The sequence below is a fragment of the Aptenodytes patagonicus genome, chromosome 1 (genome assembly GCF_965638725.1).
Source record: "Aptenodytes patagonicus chromosome 1, bAptPat1.pri.cur, whole genome shotgun sequence".
Classification (NCBI taxonomy): Eukaryota; Metazoa; Chordata; class Aves; order Sphenisciformes; family Spheniscidae; genus Aptenodytes; species Aptenodytes patagonicus.
In genome coordinates, this window is record NC_134949.1 from 140,640,707 (window position 1) to 140,660,376 (window position 19,670).

A 19,670-nucleotide genomic window follows, 5' to 3' on the forward strand; every position below is an offset into this window, starting at 1 on the left:
TTCCGCACACGCCACTTCCGCCTGTCGCGGGGAAGGGCGGCGCTCTAGCCTGCCTCTCGCCCCGCCGCAGGGGGTGGGGAATAGGCGGGGCAGCGGAGCTGGCGCGCGAGGTGGGGAGAGCGTCGCCGCCGGCGGTGGGGGGGGCGGGAGGCGCGCGGGGCCGCCCCGGGGCACCTGTCCCGCGGGACCGCCGCCGGCGCCCGCGCCCCAGCCGGCTGCGCCGCCTGCGTGGGCGGCGCGCGGAGGGCGACTCGCCGCGGCTGCCGGCGCTGCGCGCTGGCTTGTTCCTCCCTGACGGGGAGGCAGCGGGCTGGGCTCGCGGGCGCTTTACCTGCGGCTCGCGGCCGGGCGGCGGCTCGGGGCTCTGCCGCGGGGCTTCGCCTTCCTCGGGGAGGTGCCGCCGCCGCCGCCTCCTCCTCCTCCTGCCCCCCGGGGGTTCGCTTCAGTTTGGCAGTCCGCAGCGGTGGCCCCGCGGGGGCTTCCGGGCAGCGGGCGCACTTCATCTTCGCTCTCGGGCTGTGGGTTGGAGTATCCGCCTTTAAAGACGAAAAGGCGGCGCGGGGCGGTAAGTCACAGGCCGGCGGCTTGCGGTCGCTCGGGAGGGGGCAGCCGCCCCCCCCCCCCCCCCGCGATCCTTCTCTGCTCCGCCGTCCTGCCCGCCCGGCCTCCGCTTAGCGGCCGCCCTCTGACGGCCCTTCCCGCCCCGCACCTGGGCCGCGGCGGAGCCGCCCGCCGCCCCCCTGATGTGACGGCCGCCCGGCTGCTGGGGCAGGGCAGGGCAGGGTAGGGGGAGCCCCTCTCCTGGGCTCGGCTGCAACTTACTTCTCACTGTAGTGCAGCCCGTTTGGGGCGGAGCGCTCCCAAATCCCCCCTGAAGACAGCAAGCTCCCGTTGGTACGGCTAAACGGAGAAATTCGCGTTCCTCTCTGTGCTGACTTCCAGTTCCCGGCAGAACGTTTGCCTCCGGTATTCTCTTCGCTTTCCCTCCCCTAACTGTCGACTTCTCCTTTTAAAAGTGGCTTCCCAAACCACCCGGAGTTCTTTGTTTCTATTGCGGGTAAACATGATTGTGTTTGCTTAAGCTGCTGGGAAATCGGTGTTCTCGCTACAATCACAGCGAGCTTTTCATTTTGGCTCCTGTAAGCAAGGTGTTAGGGTTTAACGGTTTTGAAGTGGCGCGTGTTCAAGATTTATACCTGTTGAATTCATTTCTCCCTCCCCCCGTTCTTTTTCTGGAAGTAGCTTTGAAAATGGCTTAGACGATTATGAAATGTTAACGCTGACAACTACATTAGTTGATTTATGAAGGAAGGCTCTGAAACAGAGGAGGTAGGCTCCAAATCTTAAAATCTATCCTATTAAAAAAAAGTTGCATGTTAAAATTAAATAGCAGGGAAAAGTTAATTCCCGATGATCCTTTTCTCCCGATTTAAATACTTTTGATGGTTGTGGTCTTCCTTTTGTCCATATTGACAAGGAAATAATAGGCTATTAATTCCTATTATCAGTCGTAAGAGCATTGATAACAAGCATTGTTACGTTCCTGAACTCTGTCTCCTGAAGATGCAGGCCTTATTTACGTTACTTCAGTATAGTAAGAGGAAGAGCTACAATGTTCGTCCACTAGCTACTGCTTACTGCCAGCGTTTGAAGAACCATACTGCTTTGATTTATCCTGAGCGCCGTTAGATCACGTGCTGTTGCATGTTGTTTTGAATTAATTAGGTACTTAAGTAAGGAAAGATTTGCTTGACCCTAGAATTTTTGCTCTGTGGTGAGCCACGCTGTCATTATTCAAAAATTATTCCAGTGATTAGCCTCCACAGCTGCCTGAATGTAATGTGGATGCAGTTATGGATGCGGTACGCACAACAGCATCCTGTTTCAGACAGGGGGGAGAAATGGTGGCAAAATCTATGCTTGTGTGAAAGCCAGGTGAAGTGGGAGAATCGCAGGGACAACATCAACAGCCGTCAGCGAGAACAGCAGATTATAGCAACAAGAAGGGTGATGAAGAATTTTAATTAGGATAGTAATTAGCAGAATTTTTAGGGAGTGGGTGTGTCTCCTCAACTGTTTTAATAGTTCCGGATCCCTTACCATTCATACTCATACACAGTGCAAGGTGGCATAGATATATTAGCATCTATGAGATTATTCCCCCCCCCCCAATCATGTGATTTGCCTAGTATGATATTTGAATCTCTTAGTTCACAGCAGGTCCTTTTGAAAAAACGGAAAAGTTTGAATTATCCAGGCTTCTTATAAACAACAACATTTTCAAGAGAGGAAGTTTCTGTATCTGAATAGCCATTGTTGCTTACGCTAGTAGTATTGTAGAGCACTGTGAAACATGATGTTGTGTCTGATCAAGGCTTCAGCACCATGATATGCATTAACTATCATGTTTATGTCTTCAGGATGCAGTGTTTGTGAGTACTCATAGTTGCAGTTCCTTCTTGTGAAGAATCATTTATTTCATGGTCTAGACAGGGAAGCAGAGACTCTGACAAGTTGGCCACGTTGAAGGCCACATGCCACAGCTCTCAGAGCTACTCTGTCCAGGGTTGCCCTTCTGAACTCATGATGCTAATGTGTGTCGTAACATCAGACGTTTCTCTAAATCTGAAACTTTAAACAGATACAATGTTGTTTTCTAGAACAGCATCAACTTTTACTCTGCATCATAGTCCAGAGATGCTAGGTGATTCTTTTTCTCTTGTTTTTTTTCTCTCACAGTAGTTACCTGGAGAAGGAGAATAGGTAGGCATGTGAAGAAAGGACTCTAGGCTCTTGAGCAGTAATGTACCGTAGTATAAATACAGACATTTTGGTTCGGTTTTTCTGTTCTGGTCTCATGTTCTATTGATCTGTAGGATATTTTAAGACTTCTGGTGAAATACTTGATACACTGTGAGTTGGAGAAGCGAAAGCTGCTGAAAAATGGAGTGGATGGTATAACATTCTGATTTTAGGAGATATTTGAAGCTACAAGTTGCTATTTCTGATGGTAAAGCTACTGGGTGGAGAATGTGAGTGTTCTGGCTAATGTAGCAATGAACAATCTTTGAGCTAATTTCTCAAAACACATGTGAAATGATTAACTTCAATTTAGAAAGAATCCGGGGTGAGATTCATCTTGCCTAGCTTGTGGTTCTAAAAGTTAGCTGGCTTTTCCTGTGACAGGAGAGGAATAGGCCGGGTGAACTGTGCCTCTCTTCGGCATCTCCACAGGGCAGCGTATCAAAATGGTATCTGTTTTTCCACTGACTGCGGAGTGGACTTAGGTGCTCAGCTTACGTATTGGTGTATAAGCTGGGAGAGATGAATCCTAATCCCAGATTCCAAAATGGTGATTTTGTTTTCTGTTTCTGAAGGTCTTTTCAGCTTAGATTTCTTGCATACTGAGGCTGTGTTCTTCCCTGGCATGAATACGCATTCATCAGATGTACATCTTTGTCATTTTAGATTTCCAGCTTGAGATCAGCGTGCTTGTGCTGATTTTCCGATGAAGTACATCCTGGTAACGGGTGGTGTCATCTCAGGCATTGGCAAAGGGATCATTGCAAGCAGCATTGGCACCATACTGAAATCATGTGGTCTACGTGTCACTGCAATCAAAATTGATCCTTACATAAACATAGATGCTGGAACCTTTTCACCATATGAACATGGTATGAAGGGCAGTGCTGTTCCCTTTTGCATAAAGATTTGTATTCACAGTTACGTGGTGGGTTTTTTGTTTTTTTTTTTTAATTTTTTGAGAAACGATAGTATGGTAGTGATTAGTAATTTTATAATCTATTTGGCAACGCAAGTTTGTTCCTTACTATGTGTTCTCAAGGGCATTGTCTGCTCTAAGTAAAGAGAGGAGAAGCCTGTTTGGTGAAGATACTTTTATGAGTAGATGCTTCCTTCCTATAAAGTACCACTTTGTTGGGAAAATCCTAGCTCTAGGCCTTGCTCAGTCAATGCTATCTTCAGTTCAACTTGATTAAAAAAAAAAAAGGAATAGTACTATAAAACTTTTTTGAAACTTAACTCCTTGACGGTTACTTGTGAATGCTGTTACCTAGATGTCAGTTGTCGGTGCCTCTAGTGTGTCTTCATAAGAGTTAGTTTAAGCTCCCATTTTAGACAATGAGGATCTAGTCAAAATCATCAGTGAAGCTTAGAGAGCCAACTAGTGATACCGTTTTAAAGTAGATGCTTAGTTTGGTTGGTTAGTTCTCTAAGCTATGTTGGTTGTATTGACTACACAGCTGATGAGGTACAAGGCAGTCTGACATGCATTTATAATTTTGAATGTTCTTCAGCTGTCTGTCTTGTTACTTGTCCATTTATTGAAAACAATGGTTTTCAAAGTTCCAAAGTACCTTCAGCCAATAGACATTTCTAATTCTTTTTATTGGTTGGATTTTGTCTGCTTACTTTTAGTCTAGACCAAAATTTTTGGAACTGGAGATAAACGTGTTTTTCTCCTGAACTGAAAAAAGACCACTTTGGTTTTTAAGTGGAGGAAGAGCACAGCACATCAGACCGCTCTCAAAAAGCCAAATTTAACTAATCCATTAGTCCTGCACATTCAGAAGTGCATCTGGTGCTACTTAGGCAGTTGACCGGGATAGTTATGCCTTTACCTTTGGTGGTAAGACTCCTGCAATGAATTGAGATTGTGGGGATGTATTCCTCCCCTGGATCAGGTACAGGGGAGAGGGGATACTATGGCATGTTATTCCCACACAATTTTTTTTTTCTCCCCTCTGTTCACTTAAGAGTTTCTTACTGCTTGTGAAGAAACACTGGCTTGCTGGGTAGTAAGTAGAAATTCACACAAGCCAGAATGGCAAGCCTCTTTTGTTAACATTTTGGCAGAAATATGATTGAGTCAAAGGATTTTGATTTGATGATTTCCAGTTAACTAAAGAGGTTTTTTAATAATGTATTTTTTTATTCTTCCAAGGCCTGCTTATGAGTAACGTTGGTTCCACTCGTGTCTGTTGGCTTAAATGATAACTTAGTACAGAGGAGGTACTCGGTGCCTTACAGGATCAGGCATACATTTTCCACTCTGTTGTACACATTGTGGTGTTTTTGTTAAACTGTTCATTGAGGTGGAGTGTTGTATCTTGGTGGGATATCTATTTCCGTAGTCTACACTGTACCTTCAGGGGGATTGCTTCTGTTTTTTTCCTTGTGCGTTAGTCCCGTAACTTGTTTAGCCATTGATTCATTGGGTCATGGCAAAATATTTTATGTTTTTTCTGAAGAGCTTTCCAGCCTTACCTCAAGATCTAGCAACTTTAGTTCCTTCTGAAGTTGACTAAATTCAGAGTTTAGAGACTCTTTAGAGGTCTAAGAAAAGTCTGAACCTGAAGGATATTTTCATTAGATTTTTCAGGGTCAGAATTAACCCTTGCTGCGGACATAGTGAACCAAATATACAAGATGAAACAACTGAATAAGAAACAGTGATCATGTTTGAAGAAGCATTTAGATTCATCATAACTTTACTCCTGATCCAAGCCTTAATCATTAAGATCCAAACAACGTGAATTTATAGTGAAACACTTTGAATGTGTGTAATAATTCATGCTTATAAAAGCACAGTTTTTGGCTGCCACGTGTAAATTAATGTTTTATTTGTTGCTGATTTATGATTCCTGGAGATTGTTTTCTTCCAGTTGAGGATTGTAGCACGCTGTTGAAATGCTGGTTAAATATTTTTAAGTCACTTAAATATTTTGGCAATATAACTTAAATTTATTTGCAAAACTATATGTGACTGAGGGATAGGCATTCGATGTAAAAGTAATGACTCAGATATTAAGTCACACAGAATGGCAACACAGATTGAGTTGCAGCATGTGCTTTATTGATATGTTGTTGATACGTGATATGTCATTTCAAAAAACGTTTCTTCAATTATAAGATGTTTGTGGTATTCCTGCTGTCTGTTTAATAATTTATCATTATTTTATTGCTTTTCTGTCTGCTTTCACTTTCTTTTTTCAGGTGAAGTTTTTGTATTGAATGATGGTGGAGAAGTTGACTTAGATTTGGGAAATTATGAGAGATTTTTGGACATCAATCTCTATAAAGATAACAACATCACCACTGGAAAGATATATCAGCATGTCATTAATAAAGAAAGACATGGTGATTACCTGGGAAAAACTGTTCAAGGTGATATTTTTAATTCTGTGGGATACTAGTCCATTCAGTCTTCACAAAAATGTGATCAGCTAGAACAAGCTGCTCCTTGCGGCATCACCTTATTCCTTTCTCTTTCCCAAGAGATATGGGCATATTCCTGTAATGTTGGGCCTCTGGGTTCAAGAAAAGGAGGAATAGAAAAAGGAGCTAGCAGTTTCCTTTTGACTTTCTGCTCATTTTCCCCCTTTTGCATGCAAAAACTGTTACATGGGCCTAAAGTAAGATATGCTTGCCTTCTTTGGCTTTGTCTTGTAGTTGTTCCGCACATCACTGATGCAGTTCAGGAATGGGTAATGAATCAGGCAAAAGTTGCGGTGGATGATGACAGAAAAGAGCCACAAATTTGTGTGATTGAGGCAAGTATGGAACCTTTTAGGATATATATCCGCAGCGAACACAAAGAACTTTCTCTTTGCTACTTACTGTAAAAAGGTCAGACTGAAGTTTTATGGAGAGCAGCAATGCAAAGACATGTTTTATATTCTTTGATTTGTTCTGAGAATGATAGGCATGGTCTTATCCCTACAGCTTCTGTTTACTTGACTAAATCCCTTCTAGAATATTGCTGAAACTGAGCTGCTTAAGAGTTTATGGATTTATAAAATTAAAGCAGCCAGTTACTGTAATGTGAAGTATCTATTCTGAGATAGGGACATTTGACTGAAGCTTTATACTGTTAATAGTATAGAGAAAATGTGTGTAATACCTGAAATCTCCTGTGGTCAGTAGGAGAGCCTAACATTCTAGCTTTCCATGTGGCTTCAAATGTCCATCTTGTTGCTCGTGGTCATGTTTAAAGGAATATATTTAAACACAGTATAAGTTAGTTTCCCACTTTCTGGTGTTATTTTTAAGATTTTTGGAGGCAACTTTGTTAATCGCTTAACCTGCTGATGTTCTGCACAATGGAAATAACGAGTTTTACCCATCCTTAGTAGGGCATTGAGACAGCTGGAGGAAAGGCAGTCAGTAATTGCTGGTATTACTATTACAGCGGAAAAAGATTATACCTGAGAATTTGACAGAAGAATATGTCATAGATTTAATGCCAGAAGTGACCACCGTAATCAATAGTGTGATAAACTTTGTGACCCAGGTCACAGAATTGCTCAGTATTTCTTACGCAGAAGAATCTGCCTTGATTTAAAATATGCTTATTGGTATAGCTATAGATCTTTTTTATGATGTGCACAGTGAGAGTCAAACATTTCATTGAAAACAAACGTACAAACAGTAAATACAGAAGTTGCGGAAGAACATTAATAAGTGATGGGCTTGTCAGTTCTTTAACTTCAAATTTAATTTTCTGTTTCCTCCATGTGTGGTGGGTTGTTTTTTTTCTGTTATAGCTCCAGCCTGATAAAAATATTTTTCTTCAGGACTTTAAGGATAATTGTAATGTTTTTCCATGGCAAAATCCTGAAGGAGTTAGACTGAATATGTGTGTCACATACAAATGTAGTTGTCAGAAGTTTTTCTGGTACTGGGTGAACACAAATATGCAATTCTGTCAAAAGCCACTTGGTGGCACAGAAAGATCATTCTGAAATACAACTACTTCATAAGACTTACGTGCTGAACACTGCTTTATTCAGTGCTTAGTCTACTGCAGCTCTTTGTGTCTTTGAAAGACATCTGTCTATAAATAAGTTTTATCATGGACTTAGTCTTGGGTTTTGGTTTGATAATAAATATTTAAAGTCTTTTATAATGTGAAATATTATTTCATGTTGTCCATATGGCATTTATTGATGTTGGAAAGCTATGATAATATTGCTAAATGTCTGTATCTTGTTGTTCACAACTGTTCATTAATCTGACAGACAGGAAAAGAAAGTTTTTCTGTACAAAAGCCTTCATATCAGCTTAACTATTGATTACTTTTTCACCACTTTGAAGGCAGTGTGAAAGCATGTATTATTCAGTAACACCACACATCTTCCCATGGGAAGCTTATGTTTGGTGTAAAGTGAATACAACAAAACTGGAAAATTGTTTTATGGTTTCCACAGGAAACAAAATGCGCAGAATAGATGAGGGTTCTTTGCAGAGTATGCCTGCAAATTTCAGTTGTCAGTGTTTTTTTTTAAGATAAAAATTTCAGAAAACTTGTTGAGTATGTAAGAGGTAGGCTTTTTTTTTTCTTTTGTTTTTGCTTTTGGCCACTTCGACATATCCAAGCTTTCTTTTTCAGCTGGGTGGAACCATTGGAGATATTGAAGGAATGCCATTTGTTGAAGCGTTTAGACAGTTTCAGTTCAAAGCAAAAAGAGACAACTTCTGTAATATCCATGTTAGTCTAGTGCCACAGGTAAGTTACTAAAATTAATAAAATAGATTTTACTCTGTATTGGGCTTTATATTTGTTTACTTCTCCCATTAATCCTTTCAAGCTTGAGGGTTTTAGAGACAGAGATATGAAACCCAGCCACACTGGGGTAAATAAAGGTCTTGGTAATTACTTTATTGATGTGAGAATCTGTTTTAATGTTCTAAGTTACCAAAAAAACCCCTTATCAACACTAATTTATCTAGGAGGCTAAATATAGTTGTGCTTAGCGCGGGAAGATGCTGGTACATAACGAACCCAGTAAGAAAGGCACTCGGACTCTCTAAGGTATGGCTGAAAATTCTATTTGTTAGAGCTAAACTGCAAGGAGAGGCGGTGTAAACGACCTTACGTCCCTCCAGGTGGTGGCAGCCCCGGGTGGTGCAGCATGGAACGGCCCAGATGCGCCGGGCAGACTGCGCCCGGGGAAAGAGATTCTCCCCTTTCGGTCATTTGAGCTGATAGATCATTTTCTCACAAGGAAACAACGGTAGCACTAAAACTGTCAAACAGAAAGGATGTTCTCGGGAGAACTTCGTGCCGCATCCCTAGATAAAGGCCAGCAGGCGATGCGGGCGTGGGTGCTGCGCGGGAGCTGCCTGCATTTGTCCTGCGGCCACGGGATTTGTGCGGCACAGCACAGGCCTGGGCTTCCTCAGGGGGACCCTGACGTGGAGCGCTAGCTCCTCCATGTACAGTGGTCTTCCGGTCAAGACCACTACAGCTTTTTGTACGGGGCTAAAAGTATTTTTCCATTCGAACTCTAAATTTTATTTCACAAGTAGGCGTTCTTAGTATTTTAAGAGGTAAGTATTCACTGGGGAGATTTTGGTAAGCAGAGGTTGGTAATGATGATATGATTGCACCTTGTGCAGATAAAGAGAGAATTATTAACCACTGCAGCTATGGATTAGAGGATTGATCAGCAATTGGTAGGATTGATTCCCTGTATTTGAGAACAGAATTTTTACTACATCTGATTATTTCCAAGGACAGTCACTGAAGGCTTTGTGCTATGTTGGACATTCTCCGTTTATTAGCAAAATCCAACTTTTGGAATATTCTTCTACCTGAGTCAGTTATACTGAAACTTTTTCTCTGAAAGAAAAAAACAAAATAAACCTGACCTGAATTAGGGCCATGTGGTTTCTTCACAGCATTTCTTATATAAGTAATAACAGTGGTGCCATTTCTGTTTCTGGCATATTGTGGCTCTGCTTGGATATGGTTACTTCCTGCAAGTATTATTACTTGCAATGACTTTTCTCTTTTGACCTGTAACTGCTCTGTTAGTAGATGTTAGTTGCTATTTGAGCTTTCAAAATATGTCTTTCCAGCCTAACGCCACTGGTGAACAGAAGACAAAACCAACACAGAACAGTGTTCGAGCACTGAGGGGTCTAGGCTTGTCTCCAGATTTGGTGAGTCAATAAATACAGATTTTTATTTATAGGTCATCTAGAAGTGTCCTTGCATAACCTGTGTTCAAAGAATAAGCCTCAGTCTCCCATGAGAGACAAGAATTTTAGAAGAAATGCAACATATATGCTGCGCTGCTTCACTAAAGCCACAGGAAATCAAATTATGCAAATTCACTCTAAGTTAACTTAATTCAACTAACTCGTTGCAATATCTTCGGACTGTAGCTATGTTCTTCTAAAGGGATCTTTGCAGAAAAATCATTCTGCACTGCTAAAAGTAATCTAAAGTCTCAGTTCACTTTGTGGGAAGACCTAGAATGCTTCTGGCTTCTAACATTCTCTCACAAATTTCTTTTTATGCATGATTAAGAAGCAGCAATCCTACCTTTGAAGTACAACCTTTAAAAATATTCCTGTTTGGAAATATGAAACGTGTGGGTGAATGTTCAAAGTAAGGTTCCTCAATTTCTTTCATAGAATAGTTTGGGTTGGAAGGGACCTCTAAAGGTCACCTAGTCCAACCCCCCTGCCGTGTGCAGGGACATCTTCAACTAGATCAGGTTGCTCAGAGCCCCGTCCAACCTGACCTTGAATGTTTCCAGGGATGGGGCATCCACCACCTCTCTGGGCAACCTCTTCCAGTGTTTCACCACCCTCAGCGTAAAAAACGTCTTCCTTCTATCTAGTCTAAATCTATGCTCTTTTAGTTTAAAGCCATTCCCCCTTGTCCTGTTGCAACAGGCCCTGCTAAAAGTCTGTCCCCATCTTTCTTATAAGCCCCCTTTAAGACCGCAATAAGGTCTTCCCGGAGCCTTCTCTTCTCCAGGCTGAACAACCCCAACTCTCTCAGTCATAGGATCATAGGATGGTTTGGGTTGGAAAGGACCTTTAAAGGTCATCTAGTCCAGCCCTCTGCCATGGGCAGGGACATCTCTCCCTAGATCATGTTGCTCAAAGGCCCATCCAGCATGACCTTAAAATAATATATATCTGTCTGTTTTAGAGTTTTTTAATACACCTATCATCATGGCATATTTGTTTCCCTTCTATGTCCTCATCCTCTTAGAATACACTTTTTTGCCCATTGTAGGGATTTTTGTTGCTTTTTAAGTGAGTAGATGTGAATATTAGAAAGAGTTCAGGAGAAAGAGAAGCATTTCGGTGGAGCATTTCAGCATTTCAACCTCCTGGGAGGTTGCTGGTTGTTGAAAAGGTTTTATTGAGAGGAAGATTTTGCAGCATTTTCTAATTCTGGTCAGACTCTGGATTCACCATATTTCTTCACCAGTCTGTCCTCAGAGGAGAGGTGTTCCATCCCCCTGATCATTTTTGTGGCCTTCCTCTGGACCTGCTCCAACAGGTCCATGTCTTTCCTGTGCTGAGGGCTCCAGAGCTGGACGCAGTACTTCAGGTGGGGTCTCGCCAGAGTGGAGTAGAGGGGCAGAATCACCTCCCTCGACCTGCTGGCCACGCTTCTTTTGATGCAGCCCAGGACATGGTTGGCCTTCATCCACCACTACCCCCACGTCCTTCTCCACAGGGCTGCTCTCAATCCCTTCTCGCACCGCATAGTATAGCGAACCTAAAGCCAGCATGTTTCACCTCATGCCAGTTGGCAAATGATGACAAATGCTCAACTCCTTCCATTTGTTCTCCCCAGTGCTCTAGTACTGAGTATGTGCTTATTCCCTGGATGCAGTGTTTGCCTCCCTGGCACTTTTCCTTGGTAGCAGAGAGGGAACATAAGTAGATTGCAGCTCCCTGTTGTGATACCTGTCTGCCATTGGAGATGTTAATCTGCTTGGTCAAGTGTTGATAGCACTGAAGCGAGGGCAGCACAGCTTCAAATGCCAGTTACAACCCCAGTTCAAACTTCTGCTCATATCTTCCTGAGCTGCAGCTGGTGCAGCTGAAGACACACTCTGCTTTAGGAACAGAAGAGGTCAATTTTGCTCTTTCTTGTGGGGCTGCTTGTTAAGTCAAAGGCTATTTTCCATACTTGATTCTGGAAGTTGTTGAGCACTTTCCGTTCCCATAAAGTCCACTAGGAGAAAAAGCTTCCTAGCCCTTCTCAGAAATGAAAGAGTAGTGAGAATAGTCACTGCTTCCATATAATATTTATATCCTGAAAAAAGAAAAATGATTCTTAAAAGGATAGTCACACAACTAAATATTGTGGTGTGCTGCTTTCTGATTTTTTTTTTTGACTCTTGCATTTTATGTTTATCAAAAAGCATGTTTATAACTACAAAACCGATAGCTTTATAAATAGGATATGTGAAGGATGTGTTAGGTAGCTTCAAATTGTTGTGACCTGGTGACTGTAGTCAGCTTGTGGAGGGAAAGACTTTTATTAATGCAACGCTGCTCTATATTCTAAGCTTCAGGGCCTAAATTTCAAAATCCCTCTTGACGTGCTAGTTGCATATGGAAAGTTGCATGTGATTTTTGAAGGCCTTTAAGAGAATTGCCAGCGCCTGACTCTTCTTTTTTTTTTTCCTCCCCCGAATAAATTTTTAAAAGCCTGTTGGGGGGTGTGTGTGTGTAATAAAAGGAAAACAGACTAGTCACTTTCTCGCATCTTGAATTCTTTCCTGGGGCAGTTCTGGGACTGCCAGAAGTGCGGTACTTTCCCCCCCCCCTCTAAGCTGCTGCTGTTGACCACTAAAGCATAGAGAGATTACACTCTGAGCAAAGTCTCTTGGCGCTGTTGTAAGTTGTTTGGGCACTGCTTCAAGAAAATATTTATATGGTTGCTGTCTTGGACAGGGGCCCAAGGCCAAAACAGCACATGGGGAAGCTCCTAGAACAGCGGTCAGGAGGGCTTCCTTCATAAGCTGTGCTGCCAGGCTGCCTGATCTAAACACGGCTAGACCTGTTCTTAATACCTGCTGCCTCGCTGTCTGGTCCCAGGCTTCCCCGAGGTGGCATGCTGGGCCAGTCTCAGCTGTGTATGTACAGGGGCCTTTATGTTCTCCGTGGGGTGTTCTAAGCGCTTAATCAACAGGCTAAATCTCCAGATTTAATGGATTCTGTTACAGCATTTTGAAAACTGATTATATGCTTGTCAGTGCCGCCTTACTCAATTGAATTGTTCCTCATCTTCTTTGTATTATGTTTCTTTGAGATGCATCTCCGCCACTGTTATGTCGTTTTGTATTTTCATGCTGATTCTGATGTTTTTGATTTCTGTGACTCCACTAACTTTAAATTTGTCTCAGCAAGATGGATGATGGATTTCTAAGTGGATCTAATCATGTGCTCATACTATCAAGGTTTATGAATTATGTCTTCAAACAGTACTCAATTTTTAAGTATAATTTGTGCATAATTGAATAGAATGTACGAATTGTTTCATAATTCTTTTTTGATTATTAGAATGTACACTAATTTTCCCTTATACTTGGCATTGTTTTTCTGTTTTTAGAATTTCTTGCAAGGTTAGAGGAAGTTAGACTTCAGCAATATCAGTGTAGCTAAGCTGCGTTCTAGCAAGGTGATCAAAGATCAGCTACGAGTTTCTGAACAAAAAAGGGCTTAATGCGTTAAGTAATTGTATTTGCTAGAAAGATGGGGAAAATAATGACTTAATCTTTTAACAGGATTGTGCTACTTTCTGTTATACTTCCATTATTCAAAATAACTTAAGGTAGTAGACTAAGTAATCGATAGGCACATTGAGAGAGCAGTTCTGCATTTTGAGTTAGTTGCCTGAAGTTACATAATGCAAAAAACCCTCTTCCAACAAACACCAAAACACATGCTTATTTTCTTTGTTGGTAAAAATTGTCAGTATTTTCTAAAATTCCCGAGTTTTACATGTATCAGCAAAATAATAGCAGAATAATTGCACCAGGAAAAAACCCACAAAATTATGAAACAGTTTTCTCATCTTCAGCTTCCTTCTTTTTATCATGACGTGTAAATTAAGAATTACAAAAAGATGCTGGAGTACTGAAGTAGTAGAAAACATGCATATAAGCTAAGTAGTGTTGCTCTAAATTTAGCTGATAAGATCACAATATTTCTTTTGATTCATCATATTATTCATACTTATGGAGCTGTTAGACTTTAGGTAGAGTATTACAATAGTAGCTACAAGAAAGGAGAACATGGGGAAGCAGTATTACAGAGAATGCCAAAGAAAGGTTAATAGAAGTGGGTCAGTGGGTGACTGATTTGCTTCTGCCTTGCTAGCAGATATATGTGTGTGAGCTGTGATATATTGTAGAACTCCAAAAGAGGGGAAGAGAAAAAAAGGCACATTTGTTTGTGCTGGGCTTCCAAAGGAGATTAATTTCTCCATAAACAGTATTGAGGATCTTCTATTGGTTTGCCTAGTAAATATTTAAGATTTCTCCTTCTGTTATGACAGATTGTCTGCAGAAGTGCAAAACCTATAGAAATGGCAGTGAAGGAAAAGATTTCCATGTTTTGCCATGTGGAGCCTGAGCAGGTCAGTACTTTAATATTTTATTCATCATTACTTAAACGTGTGGGAAAGCATACAAATATTTCTGTGCATTTCTGTTTTCAACTTCAGACTGTTTCATTACTATGTAATTGTTTTTACAATTTTTATCTTGCTGTCATGTACACTATAACACTTTAAAAATATTGGGAGTTTATATGTTAAATTTTATGTCAAACGGTCATTAAAAATTTAAATGCATGTTATGTAAAAAGTTAATAAAAGGAATAGATTTTGAGTGCATGGTTAATTGCTACACATAGTTGTGAAAACTGTGCAGTTTCAAGCTATGGTTGGTCGTTGTCCATAAATCATCGCAGGTGGTTATAATAGTGGATGAACAAAGTGTGGTTAAAGCTAGGGGTTTTGCTTATGTCCATAGATCATCATAGCCACATGAACACTCTTACTGTGATAATATGTAATAGGCTATTCATGCCCTTTAACATGCTTAGAACATCTACTGTGTAGTTATATATCCTTTATAATTCACGTGTGATTTTGGCCTTAATAGTTTCTGTGATTAATTGCTATTCAAATATTAATTTTGATAAATCAAATGCTCTTTAATATTTTTGCAAGTGAGAGCATTTTACTCTTCAATGTAATATAGATGATATTAAAGAGGTAACAGATGCCAACAAAGTTATGCTGTATTTCAAATATGTATTAGTGTTGACCTCTCTCTCTGCAGGTGTGTAAGAGAAAGCTTTTTATAGTAAGATTCCCGATGAGGACATAGAGGGCAGTATGGCCATTACTTCCCTCCCCTTGCTTCCATCTTACTATCTGTGGAAGACAACACCCTTGAGCTAGCTTCTGCAAAATCCTTCAGAAATGCTTTTGTGGTTCCTCTCCAGCCAGAGAGAGACAACTGGAAGTTCAGTCAAACAAAAATGGTGTCTGCTTTTCTGGCAGTATCAGGCCATGTGTAAGCATGTACATACTCAGATTCCAACTGCAGTTACTATGCCAGTCTAACTGGACCAAGAGTCGCGTGTGTAACTGAACTCCTCTAAGAGCTCCCTGGCAGGGAGGGAGCTGTCTTCGTGGCACTGGTTTTTTTTGTTTTTTTGTTTTTTTTTTCCCCAAAGTTCTGCCTTTTAGGGGAGAAGCTCAATAGTTGTATCAGTCACAGCTTTCATGAGAAGCTGAGTATATGATTCTGGGCAGAGTGCTGCACTCTTCTTGTGCTGTTCTGGCTAGCTCAAACGTCTATCCACAGCACTGCATTGTGTAATATAGGTGTGTCCCTGGTGATTAGACCCAGTGGACTGAACTGGGATGCTGCTAGGTGCCATACTGCGTTGCAGCCTTGTTTTTTTTTTTTCCTTTTCATAACTGTATTCATCAGAATTCTGCAAAGCCATTCTTAAGTCCCCTGTGTGTCTTAAAATTAATGAATCACTTCTGGATTTCAGAAGACACTGGCCACATGTCTATATATTCGCTAGAATGATCCTGGATTTCTTGTGAACTGAAGGATTAGATGCATCATCAGTCTTCTTCCTGGAGTGATGTGCAATGCCAGTAGAGAAGATGCTACAGTTTATTTTGTGTCTAGAACGGTGGTTTACAATCTCAAGGGGATCAATCTTTTCAGTCCACCTTTCCCATTTATTTGCTGTCATAGAATCACAGAGTAGTTGAGGTTGGAAGGGAGGGCATCTGGTCCAATACCCCTGCTCAAGCAGGGCCACCTAGAGCCAGTTGCCCAGGACCGTTTTTCAGGCAGCTTTTGAATATCTCCAGGGATGGCGACTCCACAACCTCCCTGGGCAACCTGTGCCAGGGCTCCGTCACCTTCACAGTGAAAAAGCGTTTCCTGATGTTCAGAGAGAACCTCCTGTGTTTCAGTTTGTGCCCATTGCCTCTTGTCCTGTCACTGGGCACCACCGAAGACAGCCTGGCTCCGTCCTCTTTGCACCCTTCTCTCAGATATTTCTGTACATTGATGAGATTTTCCACCCCCACCCTGAGCCTTCTCTTCTCCAGGCTGAACAGTCCCAGCTCTCTCAACCTTTCCTCATTTGAGAGATGCTCCAGTCCCTTAATCACTTTCACGGCCCTTTGTGGGCCATGGACTCTTTCCAGTATGTCCATGTCTTTCTCGTACTGGGGAGCCCAGAACTGGACCCAGTACTCCAGGTGTGGCCTCACCAGTGCTGGGTAGAGGGGAAGGATCACCTCCCTCAACCTGCTGGCAACACTCCTCCTAATGCAGTCCAGGATACTGTTGGTTGGCTCATGTTCAACTTGATGTCCACTAGGACACCCAGGTCCTTTTCTGCCAAGTTGCTTTCCAGCTGGGTGGCCCCCAGCACATACTGGTGCCTGGGGTTGTTCTTCCCCAGGTGCAGGACTTTGCACTTTCCCTTGTTAAACTTCATGAGGTTCCTGTCAGCCCATTTCTCCTGCCTGTTGGCAGGATAGCAGCATGACCCTCAAGCATATCAGCCACTCCTGCCGCTGGTGTCATCTGAAAACTTGCTGAGGGTACGCTCTGCCATCATCCAGATCATTAATGACGATGTTAAACAGGACTGGACCCAGTACTGACCCCTGGGGTACTCCTCTAGTTACTGGCTTTCAATTAGACTTTTTGCTGCTTATCACCACCCTCTGGGCCCAGCCATTCCACCAGTTTTCCTGACCGTCTGCTCATCCTGCCCCTACGTGAACGATTTGTCTATGAGGATCTTATAGGAGGCAGTGTTAAAAGCCTTCCTGAAGTCCAGGTAGACAATATCCACTGCTCTCCTCTCATCTGCAGGGCTAGTCGCTTCGTTGTAGAAGTTTATCAAGTTGGTCAAGTGTGACCTTCCCTTGGTGAATCCATGCTGAGTACTCCTGATGATTTGCTTATCTTTTGTGTGCCTGGAAATAGTTTCCAGGACTGTCATAACTAGTCCGTGAAGACCACATGCTTTTTTGTCCACAGACTTCCTCTAAGTGGATTTTTCTTTTTTTTAATTTGCTTTTATCAAGTGAGTCCTCCCTCCTCGCTTCAGTGTATGTACCACCAAAACAAAAGCAATGTCTTCAGCTTGTTTCAGGATTATAACAGTCTCCGTAGTCAGCACGGCTGTAACCTAGAGCAGCTAGTGATTCTTTATTAATGTTACATCCTTAGGATGGTAGCTGCCAAGTTTGGAAGAACAGTTGGATAAGCCTTATTCCTACTGTGGTTACCCTATTCTTTTTGCTGTTGAATGGGCACATAGAGGCGTGGGGCAGCATGCATGTGTACATACTTGTGTGATGAACAGAAGTAACTCAAGGATAACTTAAGCGAGTATCCTTTAGTTCTCATGTGTATCAGGGAAGAGAACACTTGTGCTCAGGATTCTGAACTCTGTGGTCTTGTGTAAGCCAAGTGCAATGAACTTAACTGCAAGCGGTTTGGACGTGGTTTATAAATGTGTTCTTAACTAAACGGTCCTTGAATGGACTATACTCATTAATTAATTACATAACCGAATTCACTAACAAAATTCTTTTAGGAGACTTTATCGCAACCTAATTGGGTCTGTTTTGTTAGGTTCCATTTGTGTTCTTTCTTTGCCAGTTAATATTCTTCAAGTTTGTGAGAGAGGGAGAAAGAAGTGTTAGCAAGCACGACTGCTTGTGGGGCCAGATGTTTGTATTAAAACTGACGCGTTGATAGTCTTGACAAGCTATTTTTGTATGATGGTGTGATGAAGAAGTGAAACACATTTTTACCTTTTGGGTAGCTTTTTCCTTGTAGATTTAGTGGAACCTTAAATATTGGCTGGGCTGCCCTGCTCACTCAAAAGAAAACTATTTAAAAATCAGAATGTATGTAGAATACAAAACACATGTAGTATACAAAAAATAAAATGTATGTTTCCTATGAAAAATTTTTAGGTAAGTCTTTTATGTTATGCTTTTTTTTGTTAGGTAATATTTATCCATGATGTTTCTTCCACTTATCGAGTACCAATCCTCTTGGAGGAGCAAGGCATCATTAAGTATTTTAAACAGAGGTTAAATTTACCTATTGATGACCAGCCAAGTGATCTCCTAATGAAATGGAAGAAAATGGCTGACAGGTATTTTAACTCCTGCTGCTTTTTCTAGAAGTGTTTTAATTCAAGTTAGGTTTTTAGCTGCTGTGGTCGTCGAACTGGATTGGGGTCAGTAGCATGCCGCTGATCAACACTTGTGAATGGTCTGGGTTTAAAAACATTGTCAGTTTTGAGATTTTAGAAGATGTTTTGTGAAGTTAAAGAAAAAGCAAACAATGTTAAAATGTTTTCTTTGTGAAAGTTGGTGTAATAACCGAAAAATTTGTTTTTGTCAGATATGAAAGGTTGCTGAAGGTGTGTTCCATAGCTCTTGTTGGCAAGTACACAAAACTAAGTGATTGCTACGCATCTGTTTTCAAGGCTCTGGAACACTCTGCGCTGGCAATTAATCACAAACTGGATTTAATGGTGAGGATATTTCTGGATTTTGCTTTCAGGAATACTTTGAATATACTCTACTAGTTCCCATCGTGTGAGGCAGTTTTAATTCATGTGGAAATTAGAAAATGAATCATGCAGATAAATACAGACTAGCCAAGCATCTCATTTTTTTTAAAGAAGTGTTTACAGATTTAATTATTTTATTTGGAACTAAACTTATCTGAAAGGAACGTTGCAATTACCCAAAACTGGATCTGATGAAAAAGCAGACTTTACCTGCGAATTTATATTTACTGTCAAAGGTAGGTTTCACTTGTTCTCATGCAACTGCTTATCATATTAATGAGATTAGCTTAAAGACAGGAGAAAATAGGTAAATTGGAAAGCAGTTTAGTTTCTTTTTAAAATCCTGTGCCAGAAGCTGTTGCTCTTCATTTCAGTTAATATTCTGGGAGCTGTCCATTTTATCTTCAGCAGGATTCTAATGATAGCAGAATTGGGCCATAAACTTAGTTTCTTCAAAATAGTAGTTCCTCGAATAAAGGACTATTTAGGGATCTAATTTGTCTCATTTTAATGAGAATAGAAAGTTGAACTACATGGGGAGAAACTGTTACCGGCTTTCTCACTGGTGGAACTATCAGTTTCCATTGCTGAGTTTTGTTGCTAGGGATGGCAAGTCTGGGGCAGAGAAGCAGTGTGGAAGTGTGTATTATTATCACTTGGTGGGTACAGAGGACATTTTAGCAACTTGCAGTAGCGAAACAGTAATAAATGGTTGCAAAGAATCAGCAATGACATGC

The 19,670-nt window shown here is 41.5% G+C and overlaps 1 protein-coding gene across 4 annotated transcripts in view; it reads left to right on the forward strand.

The window, feature by feature from the left end:
• Positions 1-77: 77 nt before the first annotated feature.
• Positions 78-19,670, forward strand: part of CTPS2 (CTP synthase 2) — an 80,751-nt gene continuing 61,158 nt past the window's right edge. For 2 of the 4 annotated variants that reach the window (XM_076356997.1, XM_076357012.1), the window contains exons 1-9: positions 337-565; positions 3,469-3,674; positions 6,016-6,186; positions 6,472-6,572; positions 8,411-8,527; positions 9,883-9,966; positions 14,342-14,422; positions 18,359-18,510; positions 18,762-18,894. In XM_076356997.1, coding sequence (XP_076213112.1) covers positions 3,509-3,674; positions 6,016-6,186; positions 6,472-6,572; positions 8,411-8,527; positions 9,883-9,966; positions 14,342-14,422; positions 18,359-18,510; positions 18,762-18,894 — 1,005 coding nt within the window. In that variant the 5' untranslated portion in view covers positions 337-565; positions 3,469-3,508. Of the gene's footprint in view, positions 111-335; positions 566-3,468; positions 3,675-6,015; positions 6,187-6,471; positions 6,573-8,410; positions 8,528-9,882; positions 9,967-14,341; positions 14,423-18,358; positions 18,511-18,761; positions 18,895-19,670 lie in introns of those variants that run through there. The other 2 variants (XM_076357004.1, XM_076357020.1) reach the window with 2 other exon arrangements.